This window comes from Globicephala melas, chromosome 4, assembly GCF_963455315.2.
Source record: "Globicephala melas chromosome 4, mGloMel1.2, whole genome shotgun sequence".
NCBI classification, from domain to species: Eukaryota; Metazoa; Chordata; class Mammalia; order Artiodactyla; family Delphinidae; genus Globicephala; species Globicephala melas.
This window is the reverse complement of record NC_083317.1, coordinates 60,294,079-60,315,375: the sequence shown is the minus strand read 5'-3', so window position 1 is coordinate 60,315,375 and position 21,297 is coordinate 60,294,079. Positions and strand designations below refer to the sequence as shown.

At 42.6% G+C, this 21,297-nt stretch overlaps 1 protein-coding gene across 12 annotated transcripts in view; it reads left to right on the top strand.

The window, feature by feature from the left end:
- The window catches only part of ZBTB20 (zinc finger and BTB domain containing 20), an 809,727-nt gene that overhangs the window by 755,423 nt on the left and 33,007 nt on the right, over positions 1 to 21,297 (top strand). For 9 of the 12 annotated variants that reach the window (XM_060298087.1, XM_060298086.1, XM_060298084.1 and 6 more), the window contains 3 exons: positions 1,037 to 1,137; positions 8,562 to 8,725; positions 9,102 to 9,289. In XM_060298087.1, the coding sequence (XP_060154070.1) occupies positions 8,715 to 8,725; positions 9,102 to 9,289 (199 nt within the window). In that variant the 5' untranslated portion in view covers positions 1,037 to 1,137; positions 8,562 to 8,714. Of the gene's footprint in view, positions 1 to 1,036; positions 1,138 to 5,346; positions 5,452 to 5,933; positions 5,977 to 8,561; positions 8,726 to 9,101; positions 9,290 to 21,297 lie in introns of those variants that run through there. The other 3 variants (XM_060298093.1, XM_060298092.1, XM_060298094.1) reach the window with 3 other exon arrangements.

Here is a 21,297-nt window from a genome sequence, read left to right as displayed (position 1 = left end):
TTTTGAGGGAAGGGCAATGAATTCTGCTGGAAACTTTCTGAATTAGAAGTGCCTGTGCAGTGTATGATGGAGATGTGAGCTTCTCAGAGTTAGAGGCCCCATCTTATTCATCTTTTCTAGGTGCCTAATAGAGTCTGTGTAAACAATGAATGAATGAACAAACAAGCAAATGAATCAATGAACCGATAACCAGCAGTTATTTAGAATGCAGGAGCTCTGTAGACAAGCGAGAACTAAAGATAGCCATGTGGGTGTTCTCTATGGAGAAGTGACTGTTGAGGCCATGGAGGGTGGCTGTGTAGGCAAAGCTTGAGGAGAGAGAGAATCTTGAGGCCTGTCTGCATTTAGGAAACAGGAGAGAGAAGGCAGGTCAGTGGAAGAGGCAGAAGAGAACTGAGAGCGGGAAGTCAGGATGATGCAGCGTCCCAATGAGAAGGGAGGAGAGTTTCCAGAATAAAGTGGTAATCAGGGCGCAGTGTGGCCAAAGGGGAAAGTCCTGGGAAAAGACTTCTGGGCCTGAGGCTCTGAGACAGACAAGGGTCCATTCTGTAGCCCCTGAGGCTGAACTCCTCGGGGTTAGAGGATATGGCAGAAAACAGAGGCTGTAGTGAAGGGTGGAGAGAAGGCAAGAGCTCAGAAACATGGCCAGGTCAGTGGGCGTTTTTAAGATAGGCAAGAATCTCAGAGCAGCAATGAGAGAGAGATTGCGGTGGAATGAACACTGGAAGAAGAGTCCGCTGTGGCCAGGCTTCCCCTACCCTCACCCTCCACCTCAACTCCAACTCAGGATCACAATGTCAGCTCCACACTGGCGGGTGCTGTTAACAGCTTCACACCAGGCAGTCAGGTGGAAACACTGAAAACGGGGCCTGGACAACGCCCTCTCCATCTCCCTCCCCTGACCCACTGTTCTCTGGTGCAAAGTGCAGGACCCGACTCTCAACCGAGTCCCACGGTTCTGGCTCTATAGCATGAGCGATCAGCATCACCTCTTCATTTAACAGCCTTATCTTTGTTTGTTCCTTGTCTGATCCAGATGCAGCCGCTCTCTGCTCCCTGCCCCAATGAACATCTGCACTAGGCCCAAGCCTTGGAGTGATTTACCTGAAGAGTGACACCATTTATTTGAAAACTACTGTGAGTACATTATGCCTCCAGTGAAAGGCTTCCTAGTTCACTTTGTTTAATATTTTAAAAAACTCACACAATTGTAAGAGCAGATGACATTTTAGATGGCTTCATCTCTTGGGTGCAGCCAGGTGACCAGACTCAGTCCTGAAGTGCCTGCATTGGTTCTCCGCTTCCAGCCTGCAGTGCGCTCCCTGGGTAGCATCGCGCCTGCCTCGCGGGGTGGCTGTGCTGAGCTGCATCTGAGCGCACCTTGCAGGGACCGGTGCTGTTCTGCTTGGTCATCTGCGCCTCTGCCTGAAGCGGTGGCAGCTCCAGCCCTATCTGTTTGCTTCTCATCACCCCTCTTTGCCATTCTGTTGAATCTCACTGCAGCTTGTCATTTCACGCCACGCTGGACACATCCGAGAGCCAGCTTTCCGTGCCTGTGTCCACCTGTGATGTAGCTGCATCTCTGTGTCCCGTGCTGTGGTCTCCTTGTTATTCAAGGGGGCCAACACCCACCCTTGCAGCTGCGGGCTTCTTCGGCCACATCTCAAACCATTGTGCCCAGGTCAGCTCTGCCCTCTGGATGCATAGCTCTGAGTACTTGATTTAGTTCCCTCCACATCAGATATTTACGTAGGAGAAGTACAACCCTTGCAAGTCAAGTTGCAGAAATAAGTTGGGGTAGGAGCTATGATGCCTACAGAAAAATACTGATCAAAGAGTGACATCAAGTATTCATTGATCATTGCTAGAAGTAACAGATGAATATATGCTCTCTTTTACTAGAAAAGCCAGAAATTTAAATTACTTAGAGGCTATGCATGCAAAATAATTATACATTTTAGAACAAAAACTCATTCTGGTTGTTATATTTACACATTTTCCTATATGGTGTGAGGAAGGTAACGGGATGGTGTTTTACAGACATTTCGGTTACTGGAAAACGCCAAACCTGGGAGACTAACATCCCTCTCAGGCTTCAGGTAGGATTTTCACATTCATATTTTCTACGTCTTTAACTATTCTGGCATAAATCAAACCCAAAGGGATGAAGTCAGAGTTTTGTGTTGTTTTATTTTGCATTGCATTTTACCTTTAATGCTGTCAGTCACCTGAATTGTAATTGGTGGTGACGGATATGAAGGCAATAGGCAGGCCTGCCTGGCCAGGTTGGAGGTGGGAACCATTAGGCTGATCTACAGTACCAATGCGCTCGAGGGACTGGGGACTAAAGACATGACCAAAGGTCAAAAATAGAGTGTCCTCATTCCATACCCGTGCAAGGAACTTGCTTGTGGAATCACCTTCATTCGTCCTTAAGTTCAAGCGAAAGAATGCGTTAGAAATCCCCACATCTGGAGAGTTTTCTGAGTTTTTCTTCATCACAGAGTAACTATTGCCGGTGCAGGTATCACAGGCACACCGGGATGCAGCCTGGTTCAAAAGTTTCAGCCTGGTTTATCCTTTGGGAGGGAAGAGAGTCTTTGCCACTCCTACCTTCCTGTACTGCAGAGAACCCATAACCAGACCTAGAAATCAGGAGCTAAGATTTCCTAAAAATCTCCGGGAAGCCCACAAGGGAGCCGGGCTGTTTGTGCCATTGGACATATTTCCCCTATGCAGAATACCAGTGCCTGCATTCATGTTTTGCAGGTCCTAGAGAATGGACAAATTGAGTTCTAATCCTTGCAGCCTTTGCTTTTCAGAAACCCAGCTTCCTCATATGTAAAAGAGAAATAATAAAACTTACAGAGACTTGATAGGTGCAAACCTTCATTCAGTAAGGTGAATATGGTATAAAAATGTGGACTAATTATAAACGTATCCCTCCCTATGGATTCACAATACCTGGGTGAAGTCTCAAGGCCTGGAGGTGGGTAAGGAGAGAGTGAGTGTTAGATTTTAAAGCCTACCCACTCCCACACCACCTGCACGACTGGGCTCGGCAACCTGCCTACTTACCTGGATTGTTGCAATGACTAAATGAGATAATGTGTATGTAGCGTCTGGCACAGCAGACATGAGTATATTTACTCAGCCAACTAAAATTTCCCGGGCATTTACTATGTGCCAGGCACTGTTCTAGGCACTAGGGGTGTGGCACCGAACAGAACAAACCAAAAATCCTTGCTCTCACATAGCTTATGTTCAGTTTTCTTCCCCCATAAATTACAAATAGACAAAACAGGTAAATGGACACTAAGAGAGAACTGATTTCATTCGATTTGCTGTGTCTTTCCTTCCAGAAAGTATAATTGAGAAGAAAAGGGTAAAGGAGATGGAGAGGGGGAAAATAGGTATGCTTATTCATCTCCCCCTCACCCCTGACACACATACACAAAACCCCAGAACATTCTCTGCCCTGATGCGTGGCCCAGGAGACCGACCTCTCCGGACCACGTTACCTAGGCTGCCTTCTCCTCTGGCTTCCCTTTGAATTTAGGCAACAGGACGCATCAGCAAGAGACATGAGAGTGGGAGGAGAGTGGGGTCAGGGTATTATGAGTCCAGCCCCTTCCCTACTCCAGTTCTGACTAGACTTAGGGAACTCCACCCCTTTCCTTGCCCCTTCAGTTTAGCAGTTTAAAGCTGAGATTAACAACCTCACACTATTGCTAGTCCCTGGTGTATCACCATCCCTTGGGGATCCCCTAACCTCCTCTGTACCCCAGTAGAGAGTCCTTTCATTACACTCTTTTCAGTTAAAACCTCTGAGTGTGCCATCTGTTTCTTGCCAAGATCCTGACTGATACAGTGAGGGAGAAATATACTGAAAAACATTAGAAATCAACCTTGCCAAGAAGGTTGAAAAATTGGGAGAATAAAATATTTTAATCATGAAAACATCTTAAATGGATCCGAGAACATTAGACCAAGCGGTGAAAGGATAAATTGTAAGAAGACGTGATAAGATAGAGTGCCAAGGTTGGTTTCAATGACTAGACCATAGTGCTCAGGTTTGATGGGCTTCTCTAGGCCAAGTGTAGCTTGCTTGACCCTCACCTTCAAGAGGAGCTAATAGTGTAGTAGCAGCAGTGACAAACACGTGAACAGAAAGAATGTGTCGGGGGGTAATACGGTGAAATCAAAGTGTTGAAGAGTTTGCTTATCCTAGCGTTCTTTCTGCCTTTGCTGCAATTACAATCCATTTGCCCCTGCCCAAAGCTAGATATTAAAAAAGATAAAGGAAGTGCCTCCTTCTAGGTGAAATGATGAAAACCGCAGAACTGATGCTGTCTGTGAAAGAGCTGCCCTCATGGGGCACTGACCATGCGCCAGCGCCATGCCAATCACTTGACAGGAAGTGTCTCATTTAATCCTCACATCAGCCCTAGAAGGTATTATTATTTCCATTTTACAGATGAGGAAACTGAGGCCCAGAGAAGCAGAGGAATCTGCCTAGGGTGCACAGCTACTGATGGTAGAGCTCAGTTCTACTACCAACCCCCACTGGGGTGGTTTGTTACCACCTCCCCTTTGCCCCTCTTCCCAAACACTCTACTAAGCCTCTTGCATGTATTATTGGGAAGGAGAGCAAAGAAATAGTTACCACGCCAAAACGATTGGGGTGGGGGAAGGAGTTGATGAGCAAGGTCATGGGTCAAAATTGTCATGATCCAGTGACTGAGTATTTATCAAAAAGACGTTCTGACTAATCCTTTTCCATCCAACCAGGCTGATAAGTGGAAGGCATGTTAATGTGCAGGAGAGGGTGGGAGCCCAGCGAAGAGAGAAAATTGGGAGAGGGGGACAGAAGAGAACACTCTTCCCTCAGCAGCCCCCGGAGACTGAGGAGAGCTCACACAGATAAAATATTTATTTTCCATATGTTGTCGAAAGCATTGCCATCACTGTATGTGTGCAATATGTGCAAAGAAGTGTGAAATCTATACATCAAATGCCACCGACCTAGTTAATTTCCGTGCATTTAACATGCTTAACGCCTACCATCTCCTCAGTATGTTTTCATGTATATTTCTTGACACATAAAATACGGTCTTAGCAAGGAAAGAGCCAGCATCATCCACAGCCTTACTCACTGCTATGTTTCAGCCCAAAACTTGTTGCCAGGGCCAGCACAAGGAGAGTTAAAAACCAGTAGGTCCTGCTGGCTAACTCAGCCTCCCGTCACCTTAAATCGCCTTCCCAGTTCTTGAAGCAGCCTTCTTCTGTAACAGAAATGTCTGTAGTGGGGAGATGAAAATGTGTTTGTTCTCTTTGGACAATTGGGAGATAGAATGTCAGAACTGACCGTTGAAACGCAGGTGCCTGCGGCCACACTTTTTTTGAATGCAGAGCTCCACCCGTGCGGCGGAAGGAAGTGCACAGTGATTGGTCTGTTTCTCTGCGGAAGTGTTCGCGTACACCCAGTTTTGCTTTGCATGTATTTACGAAACATCTGCCCTTTTCTTGTTCTTAAATCCTTCCCCCTCACCAGCCCCCTTTCTCCTTTCTCCCATTTTCTTTCTTTGTTGTCGTTGGCTCGCCTAATTTTTCACTGGAGCTTTCATTTTCCGGTTGAGGGGCGACTTCATCAGAGTGTATAATTTTAACATTGAGGGAGGGAGGGAGGGAGGGAGAGGGAGAGAGAGGGAGAGGGAGAGAGAGGGAGAGGGAGAGGAGAGAGAGGGAGAAAAGAGGCTAAGCGGCCGGCCAGAGCTTGGCAAACCAACCTTTGGCATGGTGACCAGAAGGAAGGTTCTGGTGTGGTGGGGAGTTTGCCTGACATGCTGCCTGGAGTCCGCCGGTGTGCTGCTGCCCTCTACAGGCTCCAGGGAATAGTGCACAGCCACCGAGGCTTGGAGAGACTTGCCCTCAGATGTGCTGTGCTTATATAATTCTTTTACACAGCCAAAGAAGGTATTTTCAATGAATTACTACAGGACTTGCTTTTTCCTCCTTAATAAAATATGAACTGCAAAAATAACTGCAAAATAAAATAAAAGGGTCAAAATAACTGCACCTGTGCATGTCTAGATGTAGATTGCTGCCACGTTTTAGTGTTTCTCAGGTCTGGAAAAAGGAGTACAAGAGAACTATTAGAGAGTGAGATGGAAAATGAATTGTTTCTAAGGACAATGAGTGTCTCTCTGTTATCTGTGCAGTTGGGAAACGGCCCAGTGGTCTAAGGACAAGTAAAGTGATATTAGGCAAATGAAGGGCTGAGCCCAAAGGTTGAGTTTTCAGTATTTTCTGTCTGTAGAAGTGGTTTCAGTGCCTCTGTGCTCTGAATGTTCTCCAGAGGTGACCCTTGAGACAACAAACAGGAGAATATGGTGCAAGATGTCAGTTAGAAAGCAGGATCAAATCTAGGGAAGGAAGCAAGGCCATTGATATAAAGAACAATACAACTTTTGCAAAGTTAAAAATAAAAGAGTAATGTTGGTGGGTTGACCACGTACTCATGTTTGAAAGAGGGCTTCCTTAATTTCCTGAAGCACACGTCTGAAACTAGCCTAGGCCTTGTTTATGAGTATCAGAAATAATTTTTTTTTTCCGTTAAGTGATGTCTGTCAGTGTTTCATCCCGATATTTAAATGATTCATGAGGACCAGCCTAGCTTCAGCGGGCAAAGTGGTCCTACTCTTATCAAATGCACTTCATGGATTCAAAGGAAAAGCAGCCAGTCGATGTAGATTTCCCTGCTGCATAAAGAACAGGAAACTTAATTGGGATTCAGACTATAACTATTTTCAAAATATACTTTAATTTCAACTCAATTTCATTCCATCAACACACCTATATTGAATGACAGCTTTGTCTAAGCAACTCCGCTTAACGGTATACACTAGACAGCAAATCTGGGAGGGCAGAAACCAGGCTTGTTTTATTTCCTAGCCTATGCTGGCACATCATAAGCACATAAGTATTTGTGAAATGAATACATGAATAAATGAATAGTGGGAGGGAAGGAAGAAGGAACGAATGGGTGATCACAGGGAATTCAAAAATAGCTATGACATTCTTTTCACCCTCAGAGAGTTTACAGTCTCATAGACATGGAATTCACCTTGACTGTCAGCCTAATGTGGTCATCTCAGATTTAGTGAATCAAAGCTGTGGGAGTAGAGAAGTCAAGGAGGTTGGGAGTCAGAAAGTAAACAACAGTCTGAATAAAAGGTGTTACGGTGATAGCAATGGAAATATAGATGCGCAGAATATGAAGGAAGCACAATTGTCAGGACTTGACAAACTGGCTTTAAGGCAGAGGAAGGTGTATGACCCTGAGGTTTCCAACCCGGTGGCAAACCTGGTGACAGACAGCAGTGATAGAAATAGGGACCGTAGAGGAAGCGTTGGTTTCCATGGGAAAAAAATGAGTTGGGTTTTGGAAACTTTGATCTCGGATACTTCCCTACACTGAAAACCGGAAACAAGCTCCTTGAAGGTCCATGTAGACCCTCAAGATTTGGGGGTTTGTTCCTTAGTCACCCATTCAACAAAGGGTGGGTAAAGGAATCCAATTTGTTGCTTTTGTACTGGCTTCCTCCATCCTGAAAAATATGTCTGAAAGCTCTCCTTCTATTTTCATCTTTACCATGCCATCTCTGCCTCCTGCCCTCTGGAAAAGCAGATTTGATTTCACAACCTGTTGGACCAGAAACACAGCATGCTAATCATAATACCATATTCTGCAAGGGCAGATTTAACTACCCAGTACAGCAAATTTCAATACAAAAATTCTGTATAACAAGTCCATTGCCATGCTTAGAGAAACAAGGGAAACATGGGAACAGACCTACTTACAACAAATTCTGTACCACACATGTTCTCCTACCAAAAAAATGAAAGAAAATACTCTTTCTGTTCACCATACACATGATGATAAAAAAGGCACAGAACCAAGAAAATTGGGGGGGGATGTTCAGGATATGACAAGTAATCCAGTTGGGTTTGACTAGGGCCTAGGGTGCGTGCAGCATAAGCTAAGTATTTATTCATTTACATCAGTTACATGGTTCTAGGGAGAGGAGCTGACTGATGGCTGAGCTGTTTTACTTCTTATTCCTGGTCCCAAACAATTAGTGACAATTACTTTCTAATTCCCTTCACCCATCTCTTTTCAAACACACAGTCCCAAACACACAGTCACACTCCTGTACTCCAGGATCATGTACTAAATCAAAAAACAAAGGGAATCTTAAGCTTCACGTGGGTAAAGAGTTGGAATAGAGGATCTCTGTGTGACACCTTCCTTCTTTACCTACTGGAGTCTAAGCTCTTCTTTTCACTTTTCATTTGCTGCTTTAACAAATCCTTTCATCACTACCCCTCTCATCTGTACAACCTGCAAATTTAGATCGTGATTTGAAATTATGTGTTGATCTAAAATAAAATCTAATAACAGCAAGAAAGTTGACTGTTACATAATGTGTTCCATGACTAGAAACTGAAAACTGGAAGGAACCTTTAAGGCCTTCTAATCCAAGCCCTTTATTTTACAGATGAGGAAACTGAAGCCCAGAGAGGTGAAGTGAGGTGCCCAAGGCCACACAGCAAGTTAGAGGCACAGCTAGTACCATAGCTCAAGTCTCCAGACTCCCAGTCCAGTGCTCCTCCCATTACTCCACGGGTCCTGTCTCTAAGCTTCCTGACAAATGCTAGAACGGTAAAACCTCCACTAGTATTTTTCCAGACCATGTTAAAACTCTTAAGGGGGGAAAAAAGGATGCTTTCTTGGATAATGTCAGCCATACGTAGCTCAAGCTGTCTGAAGTTCTGGGACAGGGTCTTTTTATGCAGCCAACAGAGTCCAAATGTGGTGCTGTTTGCTTGGCCCATATGCTTTCATGTGTTCCCAGTTAGGCCATTACTGGAGGGAAAAAAACAAGAATCAGCTTGTTTTAAAACAAGGGACATACTGGACTCCCTCCCATCCCCCCTCAGAAAAAAAAAAAAAATCAAGTTATCTTTAACAGATTCTAAAAATGCCTTTTCCCAAATATGCAGTCAGTTCCTTCAAAGGGCCCTTTGTTTATTTTCAGGAAGAAACCCAAGACAGCTGAAAACCAGAAGGCATCTGAGGAGAATGAGATTACTCAGCCGGGTGGATCCAGCGCCAAGCCGGGCCTTCCCTGCCTGAACTTTGAAGCTGTTTTGTCCCCAGGCCCAGCCCTCATCCACTCAACACATTCACTGACAAACTCTCACGCTCACACCGGGTCATCTGATTGTGAGTACACCACTTACACCACTAAGGTGATGGTGTCTTCGCGGTGCTGGGAGCAGGCTTCTCCCCCGGGTTCGGGCTTTTTTGCATTCAGAGCAAGCTGTTTCCGTTTGGTCTCTTCTAAAGTAGCCAAAGGTAACTTGCCACCAGTTTGAGTCAGCCAACGTCTATATTTTCGAAACTAGAGTGTATTTCAAACCCAGGTGACCAGCCATGTGGCCTCAAAAGGCTGATTAATTACATCCATCACACTCTCTTTAATAACATTGACTCAAACACAGAAGCCGTGTTGCTGTTTTCTAATTATTCTTTTGTCCCCATGATCTGGATGATGGTACTTCCACCATGACAAAATTGAACAACCAAATATGGACCTCAAAAGGAAACTTCCATTTTGAGATTACATAACACAAGTCAGCTTTGCATTAGTTATTGTAGCTTGGCTGAATTTCTGTCTTTCCAGTTTTTAATTTATTTTGAAGTGGTTAAAGGACAGCATAAATTTACAGAAGAAAAGAGAATGGCTTCCAAGAATTCAGAAGCCACCCAGACTTCACGTAGCCAATAAGAATTTAGGTTAAAAATATTTTTTAATTAAAAAAACTGCCTATGGGCTAAATTTGGAAACGGGCAGCTTAATGAGATTGTCACTACTGAAATCACTCTGTTGCTGTTTGTTTTTGCTGTCTTCCCACTAATCTGAGAGTCGTCACTTCTTCAAATTCTATTTTAAGAAAGATGATAAATCACGTTTAGGAGGTATTTTCTGAAACGTAACTGAATACTTCAGAGAGAAAGAAACACATGTGTTGACAATGGAAAAGAATGGAATCACTTGGAGTCCAATCGGAAAGAATATTCCTTTTAGTCTTGGAGATACCCGACAACTATTCAGAACTGATCTCCACAGTGGATGTCAGGCAGAAAGCTGGCGTATTCATCTTTGGATTAAGATAAGACCAAGAAAGTTTTATTTTCAAAAAAGGACTCCATTTATCCTGTCCACAAAGCAAAAATTATTAATTAGGAAATGAGATTCTAAATCTCCTGTCGTTATTTTTCTGACAAAGCAAACGTAACTCCGCAAAAAGGGTGAGAGGTGAATGAGCCTGGGACATTCCATTCCCTACTTTCTTCGTCATAATAGTCCCTGGATAAAGGGACGTGACCAAGGGGTTGGGGTTTGGGTGAAGGAGCCTTTTTCTACTCGTGACTGAGCTGAGACCACACTCCGGCTGTCACTAGAAAACGAAATGAGAAATAACAGGCTCCAAGTCTCTGCAGCCCATGTAAGTTGTACAAAGCTGCTGCTTCTATACAGAAACTTGGGGGTCAGAAGCAGGGACTGTGTTCAGTGGACCATCAAAATGGTAACATCCTTGGCCTTCTTGCCTGGCAGTCTCCAGCCTAACAGTAATTATAGGAAGAACTGGAAAATAGCGTGGCACGGTGCCCATAGACATGTGCGTACTGTCCCTACCTACCAGGAAGGTAGCCTGCTCCTGTGGAGAAGGACCTGGAGCTCCTGCATGCAGACCTCCAATGCCTGGCTTTCTGCCACAGCTTATGGGGAAGATTACATAGAATGGCCTTAGCCCAGAAATCCCATTACAATAAAATGAATGTTTTGCTGAATAGAAAGAGCACTGGGCTCTGTGTACTATACTTTACCATAAGCATCATCTGACTAGGCCTTGGCGTTAGCTTGGAATATGTACAAGGCACAGCCCCTTGGTGACCCTGAGGAAGCCAGTGGATCCAAGCTCAGTAAGGTCTGAATACAGTTGGAAGCAGAACAAATAGGGAGGAGAAGACTAATCTCCAGCTGTTCAGAAAGTCCTTCTGATTTTGCCATTAAGATGTATAAGTCTTCTCTGCGCCAACCTGTTGTTTAAATTGATTATACTTTTCCCCAAATATATTTGGATTGTAGTTTGTCCTGATTTGAGCCTACACTTAGAAGAAAATTGTTTTGAGGAAAGATTCACAGAAATCTGTCCATTTGGAGTTTGCTTGAGAGAAGACAGGAAAGAGGTTTATTTTAAGCTGTTAAGATTTTTGGATGCTCTTCTTGCATTCAAGAGGATTTTTTTTTTTTTTTAATTTCAAATGTCACTCTTACCGTAGATTAATTTAAAAGCCTAATTTCTTTAAGGTAAAATATTCAGTGTCTATTTAGAACTAACAGATTTGGAGCATTTAAAAATAGTGCCCTTGACTTGCTAGTATCTTTAACTTCGGAAACATTCCACCAGTATGTGGTGTTCCAAGCTTTCACAAGTGCCTGAATTTTTACAGCACCTTTTTATTTGTCATGTGTTGAGCAAAATCATTCTTAGTCATGCCTTATTGTCCATTCCCCATCAGTCATTATAATTCTTCCCAATTTACAGATGAGAAAACTGAGAAAATTGACACCCAGATAGATGAATGCCGTGCTTAGTAGTTACCTCGTTCAGACACGGGGAGGGGGAGAGGGGGATGTCTGTGGATTTGCCCTCACTGTGAGCAGCCTGCATTCTCAGTTCTGAGCCTGGAGATGGCATTCCTGGCTCGAAACAGGCATCTTGAAAATGTTCAACTACTCATATTGGTGACGAGGTTATAGAACACAATGGGTAAGCATCCCCACGGAAGAAAAGTCAGCTCTGCATACGAACTGATCGGGGTGGGCAAGCCATGGCATTGTTGCATCTGAAGCACACAGGCCGTGTTTTGGAGCAAAGAGAACAAGTCCAACCCCTTCAATTCTCAGTTGGCTATTTAACCTACGAGCCACTTCAAATTCAGCAGAAGATCCCAGTAAAAGTCAAAGCAAGAGGGAATATGGCTGAGAAACGCTTTCCTCGGTGAAATGATGAGGTTAATACCGCTACTGAAATGTGTGCTGCTTTTCAGTGCACCCACTACCATCACCTTTTAGCAATATTCCCCCATCACCCCTTAGCTTGTCACCTCGTCACCATTTCTAACAATCTCATGGTAAACAAACGCAGAGGATGGGAGCGGAAGGCATCAGGATGAGTTTCGGAATGCAAAGGGTACCAAACCCCTAGGCGTTTGACAGAACAGTTCCCACTGCACAGGCTGAGGATGAGCCGAGCCAGGCTCTCCCTCTAAACACTTAACAGGACTAAACCAAGTCAGGAGAGCAGACGAAGCTCTCCGCGGGAAAACCTTTCTTGACAAATACCAAGCCGTAGCACATCACAGTCATGTACATGTGAAAGATGCTCCCATTTTGTTTTCCCCCGAATAAGGCTCCTACTGAAGGGAGAGGCGATTCTCCACCCCCATCCCACCCCCGTTGGCAGTCTCCCTGCTTTGGGCTGTAGAACCACCTAAGTCCAATGTCTTTGTTTCGTTGGAAGCTGACATCCGTGGTTACTTACCTTCTCAGGTTTTGCACTGGCCTCATCAGATCATCTCATTTTTTGTGTCCTTGCCAAGATGCGCTTACGCATTAGCAGTTTTTATTTATTTTTAATTTAACCTTTACACATTACCAAACTGTTGTGAGGGTGGGTTTAACTTTAGCTGGGCAGGTAGCATGACGCTGCCGGGCTGAACGCTGTCGAGGAGTTGGGTAGGTCCTTCCTTGGTTCTCTCTTGCCGTCCACCTTCATTGGCCTTCCCCCTCCCACCCCTTTGCCTCAGTCCCCAAGCCTGAAGATATCAGTACACTTGGTTCAGTGTGAACTTTTAAGCAATTTTTTTAGAGAACAAAACAAAGAGGAGTTTTTATGGCAAACTCCATTAATGCCACATTAAGGCTGACATTTTAATTACCCCAAAGTCAGGAAATGCAAAGTTCAGGTTCCCACAGCAACAGAAACTGTCCCCTTGAGTCCCAGCATTATAGCAGATTCTTTCATTCCCGGATTACACAACACCAGGCGTGGGGACATTGTTTTTCATCCACGTACGTGGAAAGGAGCACAGCTTTTATCCTTTGTTTTTTTCCTGTAACTACAGTTGAGGATATGGGTCTTTAGCTTCCCTTCCCAAACCATCTATATGTATTATCCTGGAACGGAAGATGATTAGAGCTCTACATGTGCGCACGGACAGAATTAAAGTTTCTGTGGGAACATTAACTCTGATTTCCGGACTTCCGTGCCAGTCACATTTAAACCATAATGTTGTAATTTTTGGCATGTAATCAATGTGCATTTCATGTACACAGACAGAAAGAAGCATAAAATGTATTTTAAAGAGCAATTAATTACTAACTTTGTGATTAAAAAACATTTGGTGCATGTTCCTTCCCATTTAGCATCAGCTGCTGGTCTTAGCCAGGCCTAATAGATGACATACTGTGTCTCATCCTGCATCTCAGATGTACTTACTGTATGTTCCTGTTCTTCTAGATAATTAATTCCCTTAGTAAAGCTGTAGGGGGAAAAGAAAATGGAAGGAATATGCAAGCATGTAAATAGGGTAAAGGATATTTTGAAGGAAATGATTCATTTCTGCAAATAAACCTTAGTCCCTGATAAAGAGCCAGAAATCTGCTAAGTGAGTGTAGACAGAGGTTTCTGGCCACCTTAGAGCATCTGGTCCAGGGCCATCAGAACAACTTCAAAGCAGATTTCCCCCTGAATTCTGGGCATGCCCAGTGGGGGAGTGATTTTACTCTGTAATAACTCTTCAGGCTTAAGGCTTAAAAAGTTGTCTTACTCTGTAACAGCTTTTCAGTTTATATTCAAACTGGAAAAGAAAAGTTGTAGGGACTCACGTAAAATAGAGGTTTTTCCAAAGAATCCCTGATTTACAGAGCAGTGTTTTTAATTCCTTTAGATTTGAATCTGGTTGACCTATTTGTGTTAGAGAGGGAAGTGTTTCAAAAATAACTGTTTGAACAAGTTTGTTAGTAAAAAGGATTAGTAGCAATACTCTAAGGTACAGTGTTTAAGAACACAAATACTTGAAGGTTTATTTGAAACTGGGTGAGATAGAATTTTTACTGAAGGGATGTGTCGTCTAAAAGCTCAGGTCAAGCTTTAAGGGGAACATGCTTATAGAGAATTTGAACCTCTGTACTTGCCATTTCTTCATTATCTCTTCTGTTGTATATTCCTTTTGTTTAGCTTGGTTGTGTGTAGTATCTAACCTTTAAGAAAAAGACTTCAGTTTTACAGGGCTCTGATTGCTTTTACTTGGGCTGTCTGTACGTGTGAATGCATGTCTGTATGAGTGAAAACTGCTCAAGCAAGTTTGAAGGTCTCTTTGGCAAATTCGACTGCGTGTTCAGAAAGTTTCCAATCAGAAAGCTGATTCAGAGTAAAACCTTCCAAAAACTTCCTGAGGCACCTGTTCGCATGAAAAGATTGGATTTCTGCTGGAGGTGCTCAGAAGGCAGTGTTTATAACTGAAGATCTCTGTTTGGAGTGCCAAAAAATGAAAAACATTTTCGCCCCAAAAAACTCCTCCATAAATGTTCAAAATGTATCATCAAACAAAAGCTTCATTTGGATTCAAATGCATGTATCTCAGCAGATGTGTCTAAGCTAACTGGAATCCCACAGGAGCAGCTGAACTGGATTTTGGTATGTCTTGATAACTGAAAGAGTTATTCTTAGACTTTGGAAGGACAAAAATGGTCCATCTGTGAAGAACTGTAATAGAGACATGACAAAAAACAGCATCCTCTGAAAGAGTTTATTTATGGAATTTAGGACAAGTTGGACAATCCTGAAAACACTTTGGGGTCACACTAATTTGCAGAAGAAATAGAGTCAAAATGGGATGAAATAAGCCACTACAGATAGTTATTATCCTATGGCTTGCTATTAATTTTCTTATAGATTCCATATCAGTTAAACAGTAAATAGAGCATCTTTGATGTAACTAAATGCTCTCAGTGTCCCCAGAGTGTCTCACATTCCTCTTTATTCTACTTCCTATAAAGAATTATATATTTACCTTTTCATTGCTAACAGTTTAATCTTGTTTTCCTGCTATTTCATTAACCAAGTAAACCTCTTACTTATTAAGTGTGGATTCATTTCTTTAAAGATTGTCTTTCCCTCTTTAAAAGTCACCTTTCTTTTCCTGAGTTAATTGATACATAATCTCTTTAGAATTATTTTTATTACCTTTGATACCCTCTTATTTAGAGGTTTCAGTGTAAATCCCACACTTATACATTAGAAGGCCAGTTAGTTTTTTTTATTTGCTCTAATTTCCTAGAGTTGCCACTTAATATATCTGGGGACACATTTATTTTTAAAAATCATATGTCTTGAAGTTTCATGTCACAATCTACCTCTTTTTATGAAAGTGTTTCTCTTTTTAATAAAAATTGTCCTCTCCCTACAATGCTAATGTAACTGGACATCTTCCATAGCCACTTGACTCAGTAACTTCCGGAAGTCACTCTTAACCTTGTTCACTCATGCCTTTCTCCATTTAGCCATGCATCAAATGCTGTTGAACCCCTGCGTCTGTGCCAAGACCTCAGCTAGGACCAGGGGTGAAGATACAAACAAAATACCGTCCCCACACTTTAGGAACTCATGGTGTTCCCACACACTTTCCCCAACTTTTAAACCTGTAAAAGGGGACATACAAATGTGGTATGAAAATGTCTGATGATGCACAAAAAGCTCCCAACCTCCTGAAGCAGTGGAAAGGGCTTCGCAGGGGAGGTGACATTAGACCTGGACCAGGAAGGAATAGGTGTGTGTAAAGCTGAAGAGGGAAGAAACAGCCTTCCAGGCAGAAGGAACAGAAGCAAAACCACAGAGGCACAAAAAAGAGCATGGTGTTCTCAGAAAAGAGAGCCGTTCAGTTACCAGACTCAGACCTTCTTACGGTTTGCCTCATTTTAATATAAACTCACAGGACAGTTTGTATTTGGGTAACATTGCCTGTCACTAAAAGTCAGCTGGGCTGAGCTACATGTCCCTTTAGAGACATTTGCTTTCCAAATAAATAATAAAGCAAGACACCACTTATTTTCTAATGGGAAAAGGGCCTTTCTTTGCATGAGGTCAGTAGATGTAGGAAAGTATTAGGAAAAATCTAGTGATAATTTATTGATGAATCGTTCAAAATAACTTTTCTTATTGAGAGGTTCATTCCTGGAGCCACAGAGTCACCTGTAAGGGCCGTGCTGGAACTCTGTCATTGACTCCTGGTCCCTCCAGATTCTAGCCATCAGTCTTCTTATGAAATCCTCCCAGGTCCCTTGGGAAATCTGGTCTCATGGCCCATTGCTTTGAGTCACGCCATGCCGTGTTACTCTGCCAGATATTGCATGAATGTGCTTACGATTGTCCACGTATGATTGCTAAGGCTGATTGCTGACCTTCAGGGCTCTATTCTTCATCTTTCCATGTCATGTCTTGCTGAAGCACATCTTTAATTCTTATCTGCAGCTGCTGGTGACAGTCTCATATGTGCTTCCTTCACTCGTGGCAAATTTCGTTATATGAAATTAGTGTTCCTCCATATCTGTCAGGGCCTCTCACGTCCTGACTTTAAAAAAACACACACACACACACACACATGTACTACTGCCTTCAGAGAAGGATCATTTGATCGAGAGTATGCATGAAGATTCTAGAAATTTCAAGTCAGATCCTTCCACCAATCACTTCATACCAGGTACTGTAGTGAAACCTCTTATTGCCACATGCTGAATAAGCACGTCTGCTTTTTTTTTCCTTTTTTTTTTTTTTTTGCTTTTCTTCTGCTCCTACATCTACTGTTCTCTCTAAGGAATGTGTGCAGTTAGAACTTTTCATCAACATTGAAAGAGATTAAAGTTTAGCTGGTTTAAACCTATTATTATATACATGGGGAAACTTAGGCCCAAAGAGAACAAGGGTCATACCAAAGGGTTCTCAGCATAGTGAGTGGAAGAGCCAAAAACAGAACCTTGCTCCCTCCATCCCCACCATACTGTGCTGCCTGTTATTGAGTCTGGTTCATTCTCTGAACCAGAAGGAGTCAGGACTATTTATCCATCAGTTTACTGAATGCTTTCCGTGTAGAGGACCAAGCCTAGGTATTGTACAGGATGCAGTTTTATGAACTGGAGCCCTGTGCTCAGAGACTTAGAGTCGCATGGAGAAGATCAGATACATGCACAACCAACTGCCCTGCAGGGTGGTTAAAGCTACGTCCCTGTTTACCCGGATGCACAAGAGCATCGATTGACTCGATTCACTGGCTTGGCAACCATGTGTAGAGTATATCTTAGGTGTCTGGCACTACACTGAGTTCTGCAGGGGTAGAAAGTGGGAGACAAACAGACCCTGCCACCAAGAATTCTAAGACTTAGTACATGCCCTCAAATCACCATTATCTTAGATAGAAGTTAGAAAGTTCATAAAATACATTATAATCCAGTTAACATTAACATCCAGTTCAGTTTATCAGGAAAGGTTCCATTTGAGGTCTCTTGAAGAATGAACAGAATTTCATTGGAGGCATTAGGGTAAGGTATAAGGTGTTTGTATTCTGGAGCAAAACTGTGGAAAAGTTTTAAGTAGGGGTTGCCATGATCTGGACCTTGCTTTGGGAAGATCTAATCTAGTAACAGGGATGTGGAACATGCTTGGATGTGGAAGGGGATGACGAGGGAGAGGACAGAGCCCAGGAAGCCTGGTCAGTTATTCAGATTATTGGTAACCTGAGGAGGCTGTTGACAGGGGGATGGGGAAGATCCAGGTTCAATAGACGTTGTGGATGAGGGTGGGCAGCTCCAGGAGCTGACAGAGTGTTAGGTAAGAGAGAGGAAATCATCAAAGATAATTCCAAGATATCAAAGAGAGAAGGTGAAAAGGAAATAATGAGAGGAACAGAATACAATTCAGTTTTGTACAATGCGGAGTATGAGATACCAGAGGTAGACCCTGTGCAGACAACTAACATTGAGTTATAAATAGGGTACTGGAGTAAAGCAGGATGACTTGAAATTAGGGCTAGCAAATGCTTTGGCCAAGAGGGGCATACTTTAAGCCATGAAAGTAGGAGTAAATTCAAAGAAGATTTTTGTTGAGAGAAAAAAAAGAAAATAGAACCTTGGGAAATATTTATATTGAGTGACAAGAAAGAGAAAGAACATGAAGAACCCACAAAGAAGGGAAAGAAAAGATGGTCTAATACATAGGAGGAAAAGCAGGACAGTGCAGAGAGACCAGCAGGGAGAGGAAAGGTAGAAGGTAGGCAGTGCGGGTACTGCAGCCTCCCAGAGGCTGTCGAGAGAACAGAGTCCGATGCATCACGCAGACACCTTAGAAAAGGGTTCAGGAGCACACAGAATGAATGGAGCACCAACAGTAATGAACCAGTTTTTTTTAAGTTTAATACTTTAAAAAGAAATAATGAACAGGTAATGCAAAAGCAGGGTGGTGAATATCTTTACGATACAGCAGCCCTAAGCCCATTTATAGACTGAAGAATAAAAACCAGTTTTAAGGGAGACTCTGCAATTAAACAGGCAAGGTAAGAGAATTAGATCTCTCATTTTACAGGGCAATTAGGATGATAAATATATGTAAAGGAAATTTGAAATCACTACCCAAGCCCAAAGAATCAGTAATTTTATTACATTAGTTCTTTCTCTACTTCTTCCTGACATTGGTTTCTCTTCCCTGTAGCTAATAAGAACCAGTGTCTTGCAAAAATTGTTACATCCTCTTCGGATGACTTCACAAATGTTCACTAAGCCTCAGTAATCTCTGAGCATTAAGTAGAGGACAGATATTATAGACTTTGAGCCTTTAACTTTTCTAAAAAATTTTAAAACAAGTTATTTCAAAGCATAATCCATTTTTTTTTAAATGCCACATTCTGTGACTTTCTTTCATGATAGATCCAATTCAAGTAGCTGCTAATAACAAGCCTATATGTTGTTCTCATGTACTCCTGCATTGTCACAAGACATCAAGTTCATTATTTATGGGGCATTTTTAATTTGTTTATTTAGTCTGTATTGTTCTCTTTGATGGTTAAACACATCCCTAAGGCCACAGTCCCCTGGACACACAGTATCTGCAATTACTCCTACTTCAGGGTGGTGCTCTGGAACCAACTAAATGAAATCTTATTTCGCTCTGCTATTAAATTACTGTAAAACTAAATAAGAAAATTATTTTCTCACTACTAGAAATTATACAAACAACCACATGGAGGAATTTTGAATACGAGTTTTTATAATTTCTCAGGGAACAATGAATTCATAGTTGACGTCAAAATGGACCTTGAGGAGGTTTTCCTTTCCTCTCCAACTCCAAAAAAGAATTTCCTCCGACTCATTTATCCTCAGTGGTTTTAGCTAGGTTCGTGTTATCCATTTTATGCCAAGATCTCACGCAGTATTAGATGAGGGCATGCATAATTTTTAAGAAAGCTTGGTGAACACCACGTGAAGAATTTCAAGAAGTGGTAACTAAATTAACTTTCTCATTCAGTTTTCTGCTGTAATGATTTCCTTTCCTGTATAATCACTTATTGTCTCTTTGCCTTATATCTCAACCGGTACTTGGATATAAAGGAGATAATGAAGGAAAGGTGTCTATAACTTTGAGCTACAGAGTGTAATCCCATGTCTCATGGAAAATGCACATGCAGATTCTGAACTTCAACCATGAGAAGTTAACCCCATGGAAAAGGAAATATATCTTTTTTTTTCAGGGAAATATTGTAGGTCTCTCCAGGCAGGCCTGAATATTTTTTTCCAATTTTAAGAACACCCCCCCCAAATGTAGCCTATTCCATTTTATTCCTGACATTAGGTCCCAGAGGGGTGATTGGATCCTAGGCTCCTGAAGCAGCCTCATAATCCTTGGCTGACATGCTGATTGGCACTACCCAGCAGACATGGTGTCCTTGCATAGTGGCACAGGCAGAGACTTTAAGCAGAGTGTAACCCCTCCCTCCAGGGGAGGAATTCCTGAGCTGGAGGCCTTAAACTCCACTGGCACCGTGACTGGGCCTCCCTCTCAGAGTCTATGAACTTCCTAAGAAGATAGGCACACACGGACGCATGCCAACGTGCGGGCTCTTCCTGGACACGAGTGTATAACTTTGCTTAGATTGGGGTCAGAGAACTAAAAGAAGGAAAGAGCCACTTCCCCAGGACAAATCCCAGTCAGAATCTACATCCTCAAACCTGGCCCCCAAGAGTAAACCAAGAAGCAAAGGAGGGAAAGTCCGATGTGGACTGACTCCTGAAGCTCTTTCGGGTTCTCAGTGTGCCCGCAGGGCAGGGACAGGTATGCTAACAGACCTCGAAAGCTATTTCCTGAACATGTTGATAATGGACTAAGATTCGGACCATGTGTTGCTCTGAAAATGTTTTCTTACCCCTTGGTCTGGTTGTTTGCCCTTTTTCATGTGAACTTCAGCCTGTGCATGCAGTTTACGTGCCTCTACTTAACCTCCCTTTGTTTCCATGTCCTCGAGTGCATGATGAGAATGCAAATAGTATCTATCTCATAGCATTATTATAAGGGTTAGAAGGAATGCTATATGGAAAGCCCCTAAAACAGACCAGACAGACAGCACTCAGCGAATCTGAACATTAGCTATAGTTTAAGGGTTTTAAATTATTAAGTAAATATGAACTAAAATTGATGCGACATAAATGAAGGTTGTAGCAGGTGCTCCATCCCTCCCCCTGAGAATGACTGAGACAGAAGCCGTAGGTCTGTAGGAGGGTCTGTTCTTCACTTCAGGAAATGGCCAATGCCCTTCTCCTTGTCTGTTCTTGGATTCAGACCTGGGCAGACAGGGAAGCTTCTCCATCATCTTTTTGCCTTCTTTTATTTCCCCATTTTTCTTGTGTTTTCTAACATTGGAAGAGAACTAATACTACTAAGTATCTACTTTTTGTCAAATACATTATATCATTCTTACAAAACACCCCATTTTACAGATAAGGAAACTGTGGTTCCGAGAAGTTAAAAAAAAAAAAAAAAAAAACTTTCGGAATGTTTTCTTCTTGGTATAGGGAAGGTTAGGGTATTATTTACATTATAGTATAGTGTTAACCTATT